Consider the following 21,280-nt stretch of genomic DNA (forward strand, 5'->3'; position numbering starts at 1 on the left):
ATTCTTCTAAACTTCAGTGAATATGATCCTAACCAATCCAGTCACAGGCAGTCAGAGGTAGAATGAACCTTTACCTCCAGAGAAGTGTACACTTGAGAATGATCAAGTGGTGTCACATGCAAGGTGGCCGTAAGTGTGGAACAGAAGTAGAGGCAGTGAGCTACTGAAAGACATTCACATTAACTTTGGACTTGGCAATCTCCTCACTGAAGTGCTAAGACCTGGCTGTACTTATCATCACTCAAGGGTTGGAGGATGCCAAAAATCAATTGCAATACTGATTCTCTGAAATGAGCAGTACTCACCACTACAGTTTCTGTAATCCTTGGAATGCATAAAGAGGCTTGTAACATGGCCCTACAGCTAAAATGTCAATCAGGCATGCGGTGGTTTAGGGTGCATGTATACTTACAATGAAGTACGTCACCTGAGCCACCTATGCCCCCCCAGCGCAATTTTATTTTAAAGACCATGCCCTCCCACGATGTCTAGGTGCAGTACCGGGATCTGCAGTCAGGATAGGAGTGGAGTCTGCTCTCTAGTAAGGCCTGCTTGCCTGGAAGGTTTGGGCATAAGATGCAAGGGCCTTTTGTGTTCAGATGTTCAGAGAATGTGCCGCCCAGAGGCAGGCTCAGCCTCTCCAGCTACAACTTCCATGTGGAGATCACAAGCAGTGGGAAGTTAGGAGGCCTAGCATCTCTGGGCTGTTTCATCCTTCACCACCTGTGGATAAGTGCCAGTGATGTATTCACCAGAATCCACTCCCACATCTAATCTAGAAACAGAACATACTGAGGTGGGACTCTCAGAAGAAATCCTTGCTGCTACATCTTTGGGGAATGTATAGTTTCTTCCTCTAAGGTGGAGCGGGCGTGCTAGCTGGTTGGGGTGAAGGCAGTGTGGGTGCTGCTGGTAGATACTTGCGGGGCCATTAGTTTTGCAACAGTGTTGAAGTTGAGCATCTTTCAAATATGTTCACAATGGTGGTAATGAGAGTGCAGAACAAAGATTAGTTGGTAGTCTACACCTGGAGGTCTCAGATCTCCACGTGATGCTTTCAATCCTCTCCAGCCAGTTTGGGGATCTTCTCCTGGTAGCAGGGTGAGGACACAAATGCTGTCCACCATATTAAATCCATCTTCACTATCTCCACCGTGTTGTGTGATATTTCTTCCCGCAATGAGACAGTAGGATGAACTGAGTGGGATGGAAATGGTTTGAAGGGCTGTTAGTGATGATGCAGGGACAGGTTTGATTTTGCTGAGCTGCTCCCAGTCATGGATAGGAAGCACAGAGGTCAGGGAGAGTTATTACATTTTGAAGATGAGTTGGGTGAGAGACATTGAGTGAAGATGCTACACACGGCAGTGAGAGTGGTAGACCATTAGTCTCAATGGAAGATGTATGAATGGAGTTAAAAATCACACACCAGGTTATAGTCCAACAGGTTTAATTGGAAGCACACTAGCTTTCAGAGCATCGCTCCTTCATCAGGTGGTAGTGGAGGGCTCAATCCTAACACACAGAATTTATACCATCTGATGAATGAGCGACGCTCCGAAAGCTAGTGTGCTTCCAATTAGACCTGTTGGACTGTAACCTGGTGTTGTGTGATTTTTAACTTTGTACACCCCAGTCCAACACCGGCATCTCCAAATGTATGAATGGAGTTAGTGAGTGAGTGTGGGCATACAGAAGGTCACTGACTTTCTTTCAACATTCCTGAGTGTATCTTATTGCCAGGATACTGGCTGGATATCTCTGTCCATGCTGGCAGCACCTACTGCCGCGACTTCCTTTGGCAGTCCAAAAGCATTGCCCTCTTTCCCCACTGCTCCAGTTAGCTCCCCTGTTTGTTGAAGCAGGATGCCGACTTCACTTTCTTGGTTGGGTCCCTCTGTGATGACAGTTGAGGAGCAGAGCTCAGGATTTGCAATAAGGAAAGTTGCCATGAGGCACAGTGGAAAATCCTCCATGCAACTCCCTGTAAATGACACCTAGCCCAAAAAAATAGCAAAATTCAGACCTACATTTTACACCTTCTATGCTCACTTAAGTTCAGCAACATAGATCTATTCAGTCTATTAAGTGTAGTTGCCTTCCTATATGTGTATTCCAGCCCTGTATCTACATTTCCCACCATTCACAAAGACTGCCTCTGGTCTATTAAGATCCCTTCCTCCTGATCAATCCTTTTCTATAGGGGAAAATAACAACAGATAACTCTGATCTCATTCTTAAGTGTAATGACTGCAGAAAGTTTATCCTTTTTTTCTGAAAAGCTAAATGCAATCCTCATTGGCAGCGTGTGAGAGAGAGCCATTTCACTGATTCAACAAAAATGGAACCTACTTTCATTGGGACTGAATTTATTAGCCATGATGAACATTCAGAAGGCAATGAATTGAATGTCATGCATTTTTATTAAGCATATCCAAATTTGTTCTGATTTGGAGCAAAATCATTTTTCTAAACTCAATTTTGACAATTTTAATTCCAAAAGAGATTCAGAACTCAGTCTTTCTTTATGTCTGAGTTGGAATCATTCTCCTTGTTTTCTCAAAGTCAAATGTCAAAACAAATTGTATTTCATGATTTTGTGTCATTTGCATTTTTAGGGAATATTTTCACAATACCATCCTACCTACTGCGTCATTTTGATTTCAGGCTTACATTGTTATGAGAGGTAGCTAAATTGGTGGCGCAAATAGAGCTAGTTATCTACTGTAGGCTGGTGCTTCCTGAGAATCTGTTTTGAATTTCCCAATTCCATGCTATTTGTAGCCTCTTAGCCAGCAGAGAGGAAATAAAATTTGACATTATTGCTCTGACGTAAGCTAAATTCTAATCCAGGTCCCCATTCACTAAAATATTCTTGTGAATCACTGTCTCAATGTGTTTCCTATATGCATGCAATGTTTTAGTTTATATTGTAATTTTAAATTTCTGTAAATATCAGAAGCGTATTTATGTCGGAATGATAGGGCTGTTCCATAAGTGTATGCAAATTTAAACAAAATAGATGCAACTTGTATCTGGTACTCCATGAAAGTGTAACTAACATTTACTCTACACACCTGAAGTCGAGAATAATAATAGATTTGTTTATGTGCTTTCAGATGCAGATCTTCTGCTTTGAGTCAAATCTTTTTAAAAGTTTTGAGGAGGCGTTGCAAGGACAAGGCAGTCTCAAAGCTCTCTCGGTCTTATTTGAGGTGTGTAAACTATTTGAGTAAAGAAATTGATCCTTCCTTTGGAAAGCTGTAAATATGTAAAAGGTTAATATTTTCCGTTGTCTTCAGACCAGCCCCACATCTCAATTTTTTTTTCAAATCTGTAATTAGGTGCAAGAAGGTAAAATTTTAAAATGTGTACTTGCTTTCCCATTGTGAGCACAGGTCAGATAACAAACTGGGGGGAAAATTTCTAATTTCTCTTTGAGGGCATGGCTTCTTACTAAAAACAAATTCATAAAATATGACTACTTTTTCCTTGTCCAAGAAGAGGAATGTTTGTGCATGGGCATTAATTCCTAACATTTGCAAAAACTTCACACCCTATCTTGGAGCTGATAAATGCTATTTTTGCCTCTTATGACATTCCATATTTTGAGAAGCAATACTCTATTTCTATTGTCACATGTGCTCGAGCATTCTTTGTCAGGATTTTGACACTATTTGATTCCCTACCTCTACAATTGGCCCAAGATCATTAATTGATGATTTGCTTCTTGCCCTTTTGTTTGAAGTTTTCTATCATGAACTTCAGAGCTTTCATTGGAAACACACAATGAAAGAACATACTTTTATTTGGAGAAACTGAAATACCATTGAATCAAAATAGAGGCAGATGTCATAAAATGGCCCAAGCCTGTATTTACCCTGCTCCCTGCATGATGTATATGGTTTTTCTGCGAGGCACTGAAAATTGTCTATGGGCAAACAACTCAAACACAAAAGCACTTTGAGGAGTGCCCAATGGCAAGACACAGCACATCAACAAGGTGCCAGCCCTAGGTCACTGGTCAGAGCAATTTGAAACATTTTGCATTGCCAAGTGCACAGTGCATGAAACTGCCATCCGCCAACAGACCACAGCTTATCTAAGAACAACTGGATGAGAGCCTGACTCTGGAGGGAACCATTCACTCCATGACTCCCTCGTCACCACATCAACTTCAACATCACACCTGATACCTTTCCCTGCAACTGCAATAGGTATAACACCTGCCCCGGCCTCCCCACTCACCTCCATTCCAGACTCCAAGCAATCCTTCCAGATCAGACAGAGATTCACCTGCACTTCACCTAACCTGATCTATTTTATCTTGTGCTCCCGAAGTGGTCTCATCTATATCAGGGAGGCCAAATGCAGACTTAGGGATCAGTTCGCAGAACACCTGCACTCTGCGCACATCAACCAACCCGACCTTCTGGTTGCCATCCATTTTACTTTCCCCTCCCAATCCACTGGGCGACATGTCCATCCTTGGCTTCTCCACTGTCAGAGTGAGGCCAAATGCAAACTGGAGGAACAGCACTTGATGTTTCACCTGGGGAGCATACAGCCCAATGGCCTCAATATTTATTTCACCAGCTTCAAAATCCCTCCACCTCCCTCGAGCCTCCCTGACCTAACCAGTCCATCTTCCTACTTACCTTTCTGTTCCACCCTTCCCACTGACCAATCACAATAGCCCCCTACCTGCATCCACCTATCACCATCCCACCTAGCCCACAAACTCCAACGCCCCCCAACCACCCACCCCATTTACTACTGGGCTCCCCTCCCCCTCCCAGTCCTGACAAAGGATTTCAGCCCTAAGCGTTGACTTTCCTGTTCTTCGGATGCTGTCTGATCTGCTGTTCTTTTCCACCTTCACATCTATTGACTTAGGAAGAAATTGTGACTGCTTTTGATTAGGTAAACAGAATAATGCCTTAGGATCGAAGGAATTTCATCCGAAGCCTCCATCTGTGGCCCCCCCTACCCGACAAACCAAGTCCATGAGCTTTTCATGGTTTTTAGAGATTGGGGCAGGATTCCACAGACCCTGTGCAATGCTGTTATCATCACTTCATACAAAAAGAAAGGAGACAAGTCAGGTTACTCCACTTATTGTGGGAGCACCTTCCTTTTTATTGCTGGTAAGATTCTGACTTAGAATACCTCTGAACAAGCTCGTCTCTGCTTTTGCAAAATAAATCCTCCAAGAGAGCCGTTGAGGTTTCAGAGTTAACAGAGCCATCACAGACATGTATTTGTCTGAGTATAAATACCAAGAAAAATGTTGGAAGCAAAGACAATGGCTCAACATCACCTTTCTCGACCTCACCAAGTTATTTGACACAGTGAGCAGAGGTGGCCTTTGGGAAATGCTGAAACACATTGAAGTCCATCAGCTTCATTACCATGGTGAAGCAACTTCTTGCAGACATCAACACCCTCCAGATTGCAGCTAATTTAGTTAAATCACAATGTTACAGTTTACTAAAGTGTGTTTAAATAGCTGCTGCTGAGTTAACCTCTGAGTATTTTTTGCTTTTTTTTGTATTTTTGTTTTCATCTCTCTATTCTTGACACTTTTCCACAAGGTTCCTGTCACTGCATGATTTAGTATGCCTGTAGAACTGGAACAACGGGTTTCCCACACGCGTTTTCCTTTATTTTTGAAGGAATAAGCGGGTAAAAATGGACCAATGCCAAAACCCATACAGCACCAGAATGAGATTACACCAACTTGCTGTTTCCGTCTATTCCACATTTATAAGCAGGGGCATTCCTGACTGCCAATGTTTTGCTGAAACTGCCTACATGGAATATAGGTCATTGGACAACCACCTAATGAAATGCACTGTCTGGTGACATTTACAATCTGTCACACAGACAAGACCTTGAGGCTAGCATTATCAGTAATAGGCAGAGTCCTCTCTCACCTCCATGTAATGCTGTCCTGGAGAGAATTCCTGGAGTTAAAGGCAGACTCTCCTTCTTACCAACACTGCTTGCTGTGTGGCCTCCATTTTCCAATTTTTTTAAAGAGCTACATCAAATTCCTAATCGTCACTCTGTCACACACAGCTCACCACAGCTTGTAATCTCTTCTCATTGTTCAAGTGAAAGATCAATTTATCTCAGTTATTGTAAATATTTCTATGTCAAAATAAATGGAGATTTCGGTGTGTTTTCATAAAGTTTTGATTCCTGCTGAGATTTATTTATTACATATAAAGTAAGATGTTTGATTATTTGCAACATATTACAAATAATAATTTGTGAGTAGAAGAGGTACTGTCAGAAGAGTAATTGTTTTCTTACAGTACACTTGCATGATTTTTACACTTGATTTGTTACCAGTGCATTCTTTAAACAAATCAATAAACGGTATGGCAGGAAGGCACTTTTAACATACATCATATCTAAACTTAATCACCAATGTGCTATTAATGTGGGGTATGTTGAAGAAAACAACTGTTACGGCATGGGGTAAACTCTCCTGCTTATTTAAAACCAGCAACACAGAAAAGATTTAACCCGTGCAGTAATCTGCGAAAATTCGAGCAATCAAAAACTGTTTAAAGTAAAAATTAACAACTTTATTTCTTCAAGTATAACAGAGAATAATTAACTAACAACCATTTACAACTCCTTCCTCAAACCTATCTCTTACCTTCCCCTCTATAATACTAGTCCGATAAAACCCCCAATTAAGATTGACAAAACAAAACTACTTTTCTCAAAATCAGGCAGCTTTCAGTTTTCTCTGTATTCCTGTCTTCTTTTCTTCTTCTTTGGGATTCTTCTTCATAGGTTACTGATCAATAAAGGTATCTTTAAGAGAGATTTTTTTGGGCAGTCTCTACATGCTGGTGGCTTGGCAGTTCTCCTCCCAACTGTTCAATTTTCTCCAGTCTTATAGCCCCAAAACATCAGATTGTGTCATTGGCTTTTAAGATTGTCAATATACTAAATTAATATTGGATTGGAGTTTGGTATTTGGTGGGGTGGGGGGGGGGGGGGGAGGAGGGAGTATAATTTAAACTGATTGGTCCAATTCAAATCTGTTTTGTCATTTCCAGGCAACCAGCTACCCCAGTAGCTGGAGCACATGTTACATTGTGTCTTATTGAGAACACTTAGTGCTGTCGCTGCTAGCTTTTAACTCTCTTAATGGTACAGTACACCCCCATCTTCATAACACAACCAATTTTAAAACTGTCTCAATTTTACAGATTGGTCCAGAAGATAATACGGATTATGAAAGTGTCATACGTGGTGTGGAAGCAGTTAGCCGATATGGTAAGTTCAGTAGATAAATAGTCAAGGAGGGAACCACTCCAGTGTATCTAGATTGAAAGAAATGAAAAGGCTTCAGAATTCAAACTGAGCAAAGTGACTTATTAATTGTTATTATGTAGGATTCTGAAATAATATTAAGGAACAGGAAAATAGGTTTTACTTATATAAATTGTGCGAATGTTAACTAACATTTCTTAAAGATGAAAAATATACTGGAAATAAAAATCTAGTGAATCAGCATTCGCAAAAAATGATTTGGATACTGTAAATTCAAGCAGGCACTCTGGGATTGTAGCTGACAGTGGCCAATAGCCTTATCGCTGTTGGAATTGGCAGGATTAATTAGAGTCACTCTTCACGCAGTAGTCTGGCAGACACATCCATGACATCTCAACTATTCCATTCGCATAGGGAGATTAATATTTTAAAATAAGTTCACTTCTTTTCCTTCGAGTTTAGAAAAATACTTTTGCACTTCTTGTGCATTTTATTTTATTGTTGATCTGTGGGCTCAGTAAGTTAGCACTGCTGCAGGGACCCAGATTTGATCCTATCTTTGGGCGACTGTGTGGAGTTTGCAAATTCTCCCCGTCTCCGCTTGGGCAACTCAGGATGCTCTGGTTTCCTCCCACAGTCCAAAGATGTGCAGATTAGGTGGATTGACCATGCTAAATTGCCCATTTTGTCCAGGGATGTGTAGGTTAGGTTAACTGGCCCATTGGGAATGCAGGGTTACAGGTATGGGGGGGTGGGGGGGAGTAGTGAGTCTGGGTGGGATGCTCTTTGGAGGTTTGATGTGGACTTGATGGGCTGAATAGCCTGCTTCCACACTGTAGGAATTCCATTCTATGATTCGATAATTCTTTTATCAGCTGGGAAATATTTGCCTACATTTTTAGCCATTACAGGTAACCCTCTCACAGACACAAATCTCCTGAACTCCAAGAATGCCTTTGGGGAGCTTTAACCTGCATGCAGCCCAAGGCAATTTTATACTATAAATTTAACACAATAAATAACTTTCTCATTTCTGATTTCTAAAACGCTTTGCCACAAATTAATGAATATAATGGATGAATAAATTCATACTGTGGGATAATGAATTTTAAACTTTGAGCGCACCTGAAATTCCTCTTTCTGTTATTACAGGGTAGCCATTAACCCAGTTTGTTTTAAATACTTTCAAAATAATAAGGACTGGTGAGCACATTGAGTACATGTGCAAACTAAACCAAATCCAGCGAAGGAATAGCTGTGAAATAAGCAATTGAATCGACTTGTAATTTCAGAAATAGGACTCACTTGGTTGCCAGTTTATAAAACTGTGCAAGTAATTGTGTGATGTGGATGCTGGTGGATCCATTGGAGTTAAAAAAAATTGGGAGAGATATTCATAAAAAAAGGTTGCTTCAAGCTTGCAAAAATTGCCAATTAATTCAAAGCTACCCCTTGTATTCTTTGATAATTCTACTATATGAACAGCTACTCGTATAGTATGCTAACGTTAATATTGACATTTAGTAGTTAAAGAAGTGATTGTTTTCTACAAAGTGAATCTTCATTCAAGATTTTTCATCGTTTTAGGAAAACAGGCAATGGTGGAACCATTCATTTTACTGAACCTTCTTCCAAACTCCACGGATAAATATTATAGTTATAATGGCTCCCTTACTACACCTCCCTGTACAGAAACTGTCCAATGGATTGTGTTTAAAGAAACTGTTCCCATTTCTGAAATTCAGGTAAATTCCACTACTTTACAGTGTTTAAGTTGTGCAGTAGTTTGTAAATTGTGTAGCTTAATGCAAAGTAGAAAAGTCACAGGATGTAACAGAAATATTATTAATTTTACAAGAGTCAGCAATAACTGCAGTGCTGTGCTCCCTATTCCCAATCCATAAGGTACCATGTTGAGCCAGTTCCAGAAGATTGTGTGGTACATAATCCTCTGCAGAATAATTGCTGAGTGAGCACAGTGTGCAGCCCCAGAAATGTTTAAATTTTCATAATCTGGGACAATTTCTTTTTTTACAAGGGACTGTGTGTGTGTGTGTGTGTGTGTATTGTAATTTTCAGAATAAGTACGTATGGAGCCTCACTCGATTTTCCTGTTGGGTCTCAATATCCCTTCATTGTGCTGTCCTTGAAATGTTGTCAGAACACTAGATATCTCCAAGATATATTTCCATTTCAGGAATTATACTGCATGGTAGAAGGAAGTATCAGAAAATCTTCAGCTCCAGTCCATGATCCATTCTTTCCCCCTACCACCACCCCTACCTCCATTCCCTACCTATTAAATTATATTTAATTGGTGGCCACTTACGAATCTTTGGTGCATGGTTTTCAAATATGCATGTACGTTCGGCATCAAGAGAACGGAAGCAGAAAATCCCAAAAATCAGAAATATATTGAATTAGCTACAGGTTTAAAAAAATAATTAAATAAAACTTTCCAGTAATCAGAAACACTTTCTTTTTCAGTGAACAAATTAGCACTTGTTAATTGTTGGGCCCAATCTTCACTACTTGCCAGAGAAACAGGAGTCAGGCCTGTTCCAAATTCTGAAACCCAAGCTCTCCTCTAAATCCTATTTCTGTAATATATTTGTCTCCAAGAGAAGTGGATGGGGAGCAATTGAGTTTTGGAGGCTGAAATGTAATGAGGTGTGGGGAGCTGGAAGAGGGGGTGATGCAGGTCGGTCTGGTTAGAAAGCTTCCCTCAGTTCTTGGGGTCAGCAGCCCAGGACTCAATATTTTCTTATCCTCCACAGACATAAGACAAGAAATAAGAGCAGGAGTGAACCATAAATTCTGTCGGGCCTGTCCATTACTTAATATAATTCTCAACGATTTCACATTTCAACAGAACTTCTATGCCCTCTCCTGATAATCCTTGAATCTTTTTGAGATGGAAAATTGTCTTTTAGCGCCTGAAAATAGTTGCTGACTAAAAAGCATTCACAATCTGTTCCAAAGAATCACAGCCATTTGGGTAAAAACGTTTTCCTTGTCCCAGTCCTCAATAAACATGGTGCCTGAGTGTTCTAGATTCCCAACCAGTGGAAGCAAACTTCCAGTGTCTACCCTGTCAAGGTCTTTCAGAATATTATGTACTTCAGTGACGGTACCTCTCATTCTAAACTCCATTGAATATCTGTGCCATATAGCTTTTCTGTATAGGAAATCTTTTCATCGCTGGCACCAGTCTAATTAGTCTTCATTATACTGACTTTAATACTGTATAGCCTTCCTTAAATCTGGTGATGAAAACTGCACACAGTATTCCAGGTGTAGTCTCAAAGGCCTGTACAATTGTAGCAAGACTTCTTTGTTCCTCAACTCTAATCCCCCTATGATAATCGCCAACTTGCCTTTGGCATTCTTATTATTTATTGAATGTTAGCTCTGAATGCTACCATTGACAAAATTCATGCCTCATAAAAATAGTCTACTTCTTTATTTTCATGATCAAAATGAATAAACTTCCTCACATCATGCTCCAACCAATTCTCTGTTGCCTGTTCACTTAAAATGTCCACATCTCCTGCTAGTCTCCATGTCTTCCTTATAACTTTTCCACCTCGCTTTATATTGTCAGCAAGCCTAGATTATGATGTGATTCTTTGTATAAATCATTAGTATAGATTTAGAAAATTAAATTTACTGTAGATCACATAATGGTGACACCCCCACCCCAAAACCTCAGAAAGGTATATCCTGTGTTGCAGCTTCCTGCTCCATAAAAAAGGTAATGTAAGAATAGAACAGTAATGAGGAGGCACAGTGAATTTGACAATTGTCAAAAGTTTGAAGCTTTGTCTTCCCTGATCCCATTCTTCACTTCATAATGAAATGTTGATTGACAATCTTAAGAGGTTATTAAAGAGTTATCTGTCTTGGAATTGGTAACTGATTAAGTGATCTAATTGTTTGAATCTCTCCTGCATTTAATGTTTTAAATATTTTATATAAATTAATTGTCTTGTGCATTAGAGTTTTCCAGCACTGTTTGAATGGTAGCCCTATTAGATTGTTAGAAGTTTATATTTAATGTCAATTTTAAAGATATGGACATTGGGTCAGTGGCTGTGGAGGATCCATGAGAGACATGGAGTGGCATGCCAGCATTACATCCTGGTGTACCCAAATGATACCTTCTTTATTTTAATCACACCTGAAAGCAGCATGACCTAGCAGACCTGCTGAATTGTGGTGAGCTCTGTGCAAAGGGAAAGCCACAAGTTGCAGAGAGAAAGAGAGGTGACTGGTGGTAAATTTAACCTGAGGGTCAATATGCCTTGGGTGAGGGGCAACTTTGAGAAGGAGGAACCTTCTGCAGTGTCCTCAGTTCATGTGGGAATGGAACTCATTAGTCTGCGTCACAAAACAGCCACCCAGCCAAACAAGCTAACTGACCCATCCACAGCAGTCCCCAGACAACAGTGAAAAATAGAGATTTGCTCACACATGCTCAAATCATGAACAAGACCTGGAGACATGAAAAATTAAAGTAAATGCTCATTAGCAATCCATTCCTGTTGATTTTTCATTATTCATTCATGGGATGTGGGTATCAGTGGCTGGGCCAGCATTTATTGCCTGGTTGTAGTTGCCCTTGGGAAGACGGGGGGATGAGCTGCCTTCTTGACATGCTGCAGCCCACATACTGTAGGTTAATCCACAATGCCCTTAGGGAGGGAGTTCCAGGATTTTAACCCAGTGACAGTGAAGGAATGGTGATTTATTTCCAAGTGAGGATGGTAAGTGGTTTGGAGAGGAACTTGAAGGTGATGGTGTACCCATGTATCTGCTGCCCTTGCCCTTCTAGATGGAAGTGGTTGTGGGTTTGGAGGGTGCTGTCTGAGGATCTTTGGTGAATTCCTGCAGTGCATCTTGTAGATAGTACACACTGCTGCTGCAGAGCGTCGGTGGTGGAGAGCGTGGATGTTTGTGGGTGTAGTGCTAATCAAGCGGGCTACTTTGTCCTAGATAGTGTCAAGTTTCTTGTGTTGTTGGAGCTGCACTCACCCAGGCAAGTGAGGTGTATTTTGCCACACTCCTGACTTATGCCTTGAGATAGTGGACAGGCTTTGGGAAGGCAGAAGGTGAATTACTCACTGCAGTAGCCTCTTACTGGCTCTTGTAGCCACCATATTTATATGCAAACTCAGTTCAGTTTCTGCTCAATGGTATTCCTCAGAATGTTGATTGCAGGGGATTCAGTGATGGTACCACCATTGAATGTCAAAGGACAGTGGTTAGATTGTCTTTTATTGGAGATGGTTTCATTGCCTGGCATTGTATAGTATAGCGTGTTATATTACTTGCCACTTGTCAGCCCAAGCCTGTATATTGTTGCAATAAGCATGGACTGCTTCAGCATCTGAGGAATCGTGAATGATGCTAAACATTTTGCAATCATTGTTGAACATCTGACCTTATAATGGAGGGAAGTTCATTGATGAGTATCTTTCAGTAATAAGCTACCAATTGTCTTAGAGAACTTGCAGTAACAGATATGCCTTTGTTTGAAATTGTCTGTGGTTTTGACAACATGGAGTAAATTAATTGTCATTATACAAGCTATATCTGTATTCCAAAGGGATTTTGAATTTGTTGTCTGCTTTGAGCATTCTACTGTCTGTAATTTTATCTTTAGTTTCATAACAATTTCTCAAATAAATTAATGTATTTTCAAATTTGCAGATCTTAGTGATTCTCTGTGTAATGAACCTACTGTAGCAAAAATTGCAATGACTTAAAAACAATTAACAAAATATATTGGAAATTTCACCTCACAGAACCTTAATATGTGTGTGTTTTAATGGGCTTCTCCTAATATCTTAACCAGGCAATAACCTATTCATCCAAAACAAATCTATGAAATAAGCTGCATTATCCTCTTAAATGTATTTTAATTAAATTTTAAGTTGATGCCATACAGGACTGAAGGTCTCATTCAATTTCCAGTTCCCATTTCAGTGGGTCCTACAACAACTTGACTGCCCATGGGCCAAAGAGGTGAAATTAGTCAACATTTCCTGATTTTGATTCATGTTCAATTGCCCCAGTAGAAAAATCACAAGTGAGGATCAGTTTAGGCTTTTTTTTTATTTAAATGATCTTCCCTTTCTCTCTTGTTATGAAGAAGCTGCCATTTGACAGCTCTGTGAATAAATCTGTCCTTGTGTTGAAAGGATTTTTGAAACACTTGTGCTTTGATCCAGCTGGAGGTATTCTGTGAGGTGCTGACCATGCAACAGTCTGGCTATGTTATGTTGATCGATTACCTTCAGAACAACTACAGGGAGCAGCAGTACCAATTCGTTGGGCAAGTTTTCTCCTCCTACTCAGGCATAGAAGAGGTTCATGAGCCAGGTAGGTTCAAAACAGTTCGCCATTATAAATCTCTAAATGTTGCATTGGATCTTTTGTGATCGATTTTTTGCAGAAGTTGATGAAATAATGTGTGTTTACATAACACATACCATAGCTTCAGGTAATCCAAAACACTTTAAAGGTAATGAACTGTTGTCATGTGGGAATCGGTAATGAAACTGCAGCTTGTTTGAAATAAAATTGTTAACTATCAGGCATGAATTATAATTTTAACTGCACTACAGGCTCAATAAATCTTATGCAGCAGTTAACGACTTTCAACTTGATTGAAAGGAAAGGAAGAAATTGCAACTATGTAGTGTCTCTTATCTACTGGAGTAACAGCACAGATTTTTTTGCCCATGTGCTCTGTATCATTCATGACTACTCAAACACTAAGCCAGTCCAGGTCCACATGCAGAAAGCCCTGGACAACATCCAGTCCTGGGCTGATAAGTGGTAAGTACCATAAATGCCACAGAAATACCAGACAATGACTAGCGCCAACAACAAAATTGTAACATTTCTCATTGATGTCAATGGCATAATCACAACTTAATTCCATACTTTCAACATCCTGAGGAGGACCATTGACCGGGAACTGAACTGGACTAATATATAAATAGTAGGTCTACAAAAGCAGATCAGAGGCTGGGAATCCTTTGGTGAGCAACTCACCTCCTTGCTTCCCCAAGCCTGTCCACCATCTACCTGATGGAGTTCAGGAGTGTGATTGAAGACTCCCCAGTTGCCTGAATGGCTGCAACTCCAGCAACATACTCATTAAGAACATAGAATCCTGCTTGATTGACACCCCATTCACCATCTTCAACCTTCATTATCTTCCCCACTGATGCATTATCAAGCAGTGCATCCCATTTAGAAGAAGTATTGCAGTAACTTATCAAGGTTCCTTCAGCACCTTCATGGCATCTGCTATCTAGAAGGACAAGATTAACAGGTCCATGGGAACCCCACCACCTGCAAATTCACCTCTGAGCCACATGCCATCCTGACTGTCACTATTCATTGACTGTCACTTGGTCAAAATCCTGGAACTCCCTCTCTAACAGCTCTGTGGGTGCACTTTCACCCTAAGGACTGCAATAATTCAAGAAGACAGTTCATCACCTGCTTCTCAGGGGCAATTAGGGATGGCCTAGTCTGCAACATCCACATCCCCTGAAAAAATAATTGAGTAAAAAATTTCTTGGAATGGGTTATGATTTCAAATGCTTTGGATTCAGAAGAGAGAGAGTTGTGGTAGACAATTTTATTCAATCATTATAGGCACTAAGAGATGAGATACCACAATACAGCATAAAGTACATTGGTACACAGGGCTGATGGTATGATCTCAGTTGTTCTGTGTAAAGATACTGACCTGACACACTACACGCACTTGCATCTCAATGAGCTGGTCTTGCTCATATTGTAAGGTCAATTCATTTGAACAGTTTAGTGGTGTTTCCTGAACTGAGTATCTGTGTCGAGGGATGTTATGATCAGTACTATGTCATACCTCAGTATTCAAGAATATTGACGTATACACAATGTGAAGTTCAAATAAAAAGCAAGTTGCACCTGGCTTGTTCATGCCTAACAAATATGAATTGCAAACATAGAAACTTGAAGGATGATATTTTTGGCATCTGAAAAATACAGAAATTATTAAATTGCAGTGCAATATTCTGAGACTAGAGTAAGGATAAATTCACTTAAAAATATGAAAACGGGGTTTAAGTTATACGAAAGTGCAGTTAACCTGATTATAACATAATCGAGGATGGCAGAATGGATCTCTAGTAATAAATGAGTGAGACGGTAATGGTTTCCTTCAACTCAGAATTGGTTAGACTTGGCCCTTCTTTACTGGTTTATCCTTCCAACAATTTTTTAATGTATTTTTATTCTATTCTAAACTCTAATAATCTGTGGCACTTTTTTCTTTGTCAATCACTGTCATCTACTTTGGCTTCATTCCATTCCTAATCTTTCTACACCTTAATACTCCCTCCCAGTTTTCATAAAATCCCTAAAATATGGAAACAGGCCATTTGACCCAACAAGTCCACACCGACTCTGCGAAGATCATCTCACCCAGACTTACCCCTGTCCTATCCCTGCAACCCTGCATTTCCCTTGGCTTATCCACCTAACCTACTCATCCCTGGACACTATGGGTAATTTAACATGGCCAATCCACCTGACCTGCACATCTTTGTACTGTGGGAGAAAACCGGAGCACCTGAATGAAATCCATGCAGACACGGGGAAAATATGCAAACTGCACACAGGTAGTCGCCCGATGCTGAAACTAAACCTGGGTCCCTGGTGCTCGGTTCTGCCCATGTCTGCCTCATTCTGTCTGAACTTTCCCATCCACCCCTAGGTTCACCCTAATGCACAAACTTTAGCCCATGTATAACCTTTTTTCATGAAAATATATTGAATGTAATTTAAAATGAAAAAAAAAGTTCTTAAGCCTTCAAGCGCCCCCTTGTGTTAAGAAATAGATAAATGTCAGTAAAGCTGCAATGTAATTATTGTCACTCTGGAGTAAGGAGGGGAACGGTACAAATAATCAGTTGGGAAGGCACAAAGTGGGGAGCCCATCTCTTTCCCGACTCCCCCAGTGAATCACAGACATGGAAGGTGGAGAAACTCCTGCCACTCATTCTCCTGTGTCTCTCCAATGATGTTCTGTGTTTGAGGCTACAGTTCCAGGAGTGCCCATCCTGCGGCTGAAGAGCTGCTGGCCCTCTGATTGGTCAGTACTACTCAGAAATGAGATCCTGGTGTAGACAGCCCAGGGAATCCTGACCACAGGCAGCAAACAGAAAGTTAGCTTCATTGAGCTCCCCTGAAATGGCCACATTGGTTTGCTAAAACTGTTGTGGGAGTTTGAACTAATTTGGCAGGGGGATGGAGTATGGGGTGAAGATACAACTGGGAGTAACACCCAGACAAATATAAAAGAAACGAAACCAGTCAGTCTGAAAGGCAGAGCAAATTTGGTCAAGTTAAGGCATAAGACCACATGGCAAGGTTGGATAGCATTCGTTTTACTCCAAAGAAATCTTGTGAGTAAGGCAGATGGGTTGAAAGATAAGATATCATTGCCATTATATAGACATCCTTAAGAGATGGGCTGGACTAGCTGCTCAATATTCAGGCAATGCAAGGAGAGGGGGAGTTGGTACCACAGTATTGATCAAGGAATCAATAACTGCAGTGAAGAGGAATGATATCTCAGATGATTCCTCGAATTAGGTCATTTGGTAGAATGTAAAACCAAAAGAATGTCAGTGACATTGTTAAGGTTGTACTATAGACCCTCAACCCCAGTTGGGGAGAGGTAGAATGTAGACAAATCTCCGAGAGGTGTAAAAATAATAGGGTAAGAATAGTAGTGGAATTTCAACTTCCCCAATATTAACTGGGATAAGATTGTGAAAGATTTCAATGGAAGTTCTTAAAATATATCTAGGAGAGCTTTTTATGATCTCCAAGAAAGGAGGTGATGCTGAACCTAGTTCTAAAGAACAAAGCCAAGCAAGTGGTCGAACTGTCAGTGAGGATGCACTTCCTAGGATCTAAGGAAGCCATGAAAAAGGACAAAGCAAGACTGGAGATATAGCTCTTCTGAATGTGGCGGGGTGGGGGGGGGGGCGGGGTAGTGGGTCTGATTTTAATATGATAAGAGAGAATTTATACAAACTAATCTGGAAGCACTTATCTATAGGAATATCCACATTTGGAGCAGTCTTTCAAAAAGGAAATGGTGCAAGTATAGAGCAACAAGTCCAGAAAACCCTGAATGTCAAGGAATATACAGAATTAGATGAGGATAAAAGGGATGTTTAATAGTTACTGAGAGGCTCAACTCAGAGGGAGCCCCTACAGTCATGTAGAAATCAAAGGGGTTACTTACAAAAAAATTTAGGAAAACAGAGTTATAGAGTCACACAGCACAGAAACAGACCCTTCAGTTCAACTCGTCCATACTGACCAAGTTTCCCAAATTAATCTAGTCCCTTTTGCATGCATTTGGTCCATATCCCTCTAAACCTTCCCTAGTCATGTACCTGTGCAAATGTCTTTTAAATGTCGCACCTGTGTCAGCATCAATCACTTTCTCTGGCATTTATTCAACATGTGAACCACCTTCTGTGCAGATAAAGTTGCCCTTCAGATCCCTTTTAAATCATTTTCTTCTCACTTTACAAATATCCCCTCTAGCTTTGAACTCCCCTCCCCCAGGGAAAAGACCTTTGCTATTCACTTTATTTATCCTCCTCATGATTTTATAAACCTCCATAAGGTCAGCATTCAACTTCCTATGCACCAGTGAAAAACGTCCCAGCCTCTCCTTACAACTCGAACACTCCAGTCTTGGCAACATCTTTGTAAATCTTTTCTGAACCCTCTCCGATGTAATAATATCCTTCATATAGCTGAAAAGGGGGAAATGAAAAAAACACTCTTGGGTAAAATAAAAGAAAATCTAAAGGCATTTTCTAATTGTATTATGGGCAAGAGGATAACCAAGGAAAAAGTAGGACCCATTAAGCACCAAAGAGCAGCATGGTGGCTCAGTGGTTAGCTCTGCTGCCTCACAGTGTCAGGGACCTGGGCTTGATCCCAGCCTTGGGTGACTGTCTGTGTGGAGTTTGCACATTATCCCTGTGTCTGCGTGGATTTCTTCTGGGTGCTCCAGTTTCCTCCCACAATTCAAAAGATGTGTAGGTCAGGTGATTCAGCCATGCTAAATTGCCCATGGTGTTAGGTGCATTAGTCTGGGGTAAATATAGGGTAGAGGAATGGGTCTGGTCGGTAACTCTTCGATATGGACTTGTTGGGCCGAAGGGCCTGTTTCCATACTGTGGCGAATCTAATCTAGTCAAAGTGACAAACTGTGTGTAGAGTCAGAGGTCATAGGTGAGGAATTAAACGATTGCTTTGCATGTGTATTCACAAAGAGAAGGACAATGTAGGTATAGAAATGAGGGAGGGGAGCTGTGAAAAACCCGAGCAAATTAGTATTGACAGGTAGGCGGTGTTCATGGTTTTAGCGAGGGTGTAGAGAAGATTCATCAGGATTTTACTTGGTCTGGAGTGTTTTAGCTATGCAAAAAAGCTAGATGCTCTGAGGTTTAGAGCAGAGAACACTGAAGGGGTCACCTGTTTCAGGTTTTCAAAGTAATAAGGGCATAGATAGGAAAACAAAACTTTCCCTTTGTAGAAGGTTTCATAACAGGAGGCATGGATTTAAGGTAAAGGGCAGGGAGTTTAGAGAGAATTTGAAATAATTTTTTCAGTCAAAATGTGATGAGCATCTGGAACTTATTGCCTGAAAAGGTTAAAATCAACTCGGCAAAAGTGAGTACTGCAGATGCTGGAGATCAGACTCTAGATTAGAGTGGCACAGCAGGTCAGGCAGCATCCAAGGAGCAGGAAAAATTGACATTTCAGGCAAAAGCCTGAAAAGGTGCAGAGGCAGGAATCATCACAACATTTAAGAAGAACATTTGACATATAAAGATATGGGCCAAGTACTGGAAAATTGAACTAGAGTAGATAGATGCATGATGAATGGGTCAAGGGCCACTTTCAAACCATAAAATACTGACTTTATGAGTATGACTTAACATTTTGGGAAGACATTAAATCCTAGGTGCTGTGTTTTGACAGTGTGCAAGCAATTACCAGGCTCAGTTTGACGATTACGCATCAATCTTTGGCTGGTCTACATTTAGTCCAATATATTCAATGTAACCCTGTACCATGTTTTCCAAGTTTGCAGTTCAGAACCTGAAAGTCTCCAAGCCGACCCAAGGAATAACACCTCTTTGCTTGTTCTCTGGCAAAGACCAAGAATGGTTTATAGTGCTGTCCTTGAGAGATATGCAGTGTTCCATCAGCAGTTGGATGGAGAAGACCAGACCAGACACCAGTTCCTGACAGATGGGGATCAGGACATGGTAAAGTATAACTCAGGATGTCAAACATCACAATGACTTTTATAGTGTCTGATCAATGGTCAATGAAAAGAGCGTCATTGTGAAATGAAGCTAAAACATAATCCTCAAATCATATCATTCGAACTCAGTATTTACCTCTCTTGTTTCAGGGAGCCATTCTCAACAATTTGTTGCCGAACACAAGTTATGTTGTTCAAGTGGTTGCCATATGCTCAGATGGTTTGTATGGGAAGTACAGTGACCGACTGATTGTGGACATGCCGATGGAATTTGAAGACCCAGGTAAGCGTGAGTCCTAGTCTACACTCTTTCACCCAATTGCTTGAGATTCCTGTGCTACTGTGCTCTTCAGAAATAGATTTAAAATAACTCCACGGATCTCTGAAATCAGTGCAATCTGGACTGAGAAGAATTTAACCTTTTCTCATTATGACTTCTGAAGTCAATGTTGATTGTCAAATGTTTTGCTGTAATTTGAAAGATTGGCTTGATGTTAATGCACAAATATCTGGGTTGTGCTGAGATTCACAAAGCGCTTTAGATATGAAATGCCAACTGAATGTTGTATTTTCTTTAATGGTGGTGGGATTCCCTCAATTTGTTATAGCTGGTATACCTTGCTTATGGCATTTTTTTCTTTTCGAAAGCAATGAACAATATAATTGATGTCAGCTCATTCTACTCGTGCTCGCAATCTCATAGCTAATGGGCGGAATACCTTTCAGACAAAACTGCTCTGTTTCTCATTGCTTTCTATTTGCTCTCTGCACAGGATTTAAAGTTAGAATATACAAAGAAAGAATCAGTTGCTTTATTTTTTCTGAAGACTTTCCATCCAAAATGTTGCAGCAAATGTAATTAGCTGTTTGATGCTTCCAGAAATGTGCAGGGTTGAGTATGAGATGTTCATGTTGGATATGATTTTCCAACCACTCTCCATTGACATTCCTGAAAATGCCTATCTCCCCCTCCTTGCTTTCGTGCATCTACTATTGAAACCCTCAGCTATCCATTTATCAATTCATAAGAATTAAGAGCAAGATTAGCAGAGGAAGACGTCTGAAGCTTGTTCCACTATTCAGTTGGGTTGGTGACGATTCGTCACGGCAGATTCGCCGCCGATGATTAGCCACTGCCAGTTCTCCACCAGCATTTCTCCACTGGGGTCATTTGACCTCTGGAGATATTCACCACCGGAAATATATATATGTACTGATTGTTTTCCCTCCCGCCTGTTCTTTCATACCTCTCAGTCCCCTTTATTTATACAACAACATACTACATATTGATAAAAAAAGGTGAAATAAATATCATTTTATTGGTTTATATATAAAAATGAGTTACAAACTTTAACCAGAAAAAGGAATTATATTTTAAAAATCTTTATAATGGCAGTAAAATCTCACATTAATATTAAACAATGAAATTTCAGTTCATTTGATAGTTATGTGCTATTCCTCTAAGATATTCCAATAAATCTCTTTTGCCGCATTCAAGAACACTTTTTTTTCTATCATCTGCGTCTCGATTTTTTTTTAGCCTTACTTGTGGTGTTCCATATATAACTCATGCCCCTTTTGCACTTTCATTTACCTTCCAATACATCTCCATATGGT

General features: G+C 40.3%; 1 protein-coding gene across 5 annotated transcripts in view; it reads left to right on the plus strand.

Moving 5' to 3' along the window:
• The window catches only part of ptprz1a (protein tyrosine phosphatase receptor type Z1a), a 255,622-nt gene that overhangs the window by 143,099 nt on the left and 91,243 nt on the right, over positions 1-21,280 (plus strand). For all 5 annotated transcript variants that reach the window (XM_060839467.1, XM_060839468.1, XM_060839469.1 and 2 more), the window contains exons 5-10: positions 3,120-3,215; positions 7,233-7,299; positions 8,884-9,041; positions 13,530-13,680; positions 19,480-19,664; positions 19,814-19,946. In XM_060839467.1, the coding sequence (XP_060695450.1) occupies positions 3,120-3,215; positions 7,233-7,299; positions 8,884-9,041; positions 13,530-13,680; positions 19,480-19,664; positions 19,814-19,946 (790 nt within the window). The remainder of the gene's footprint in view (positions 1-3,119; positions 3,216-7,232; positions 7,300-8,883; positions 9,042-13,529; positions 13,681-19,479; positions 19,665-19,813; positions 19,947-21,280) is intronic.

Source organism: Hemiscyllium ocellatum, chromosome 19, assembly GCF_020745735.1.
Source record: "Hemiscyllium ocellatum isolate sHemOce1 chromosome 19, sHemOce1.pat.X.cur, whole genome shotgun sequence".
NCBI lineage: Eukaryota > Metazoa > Chordata > Chondrichthyes > Orectolobiformes > Hemiscylliidae > Hemiscyllium > Hemiscyllium ocellatum.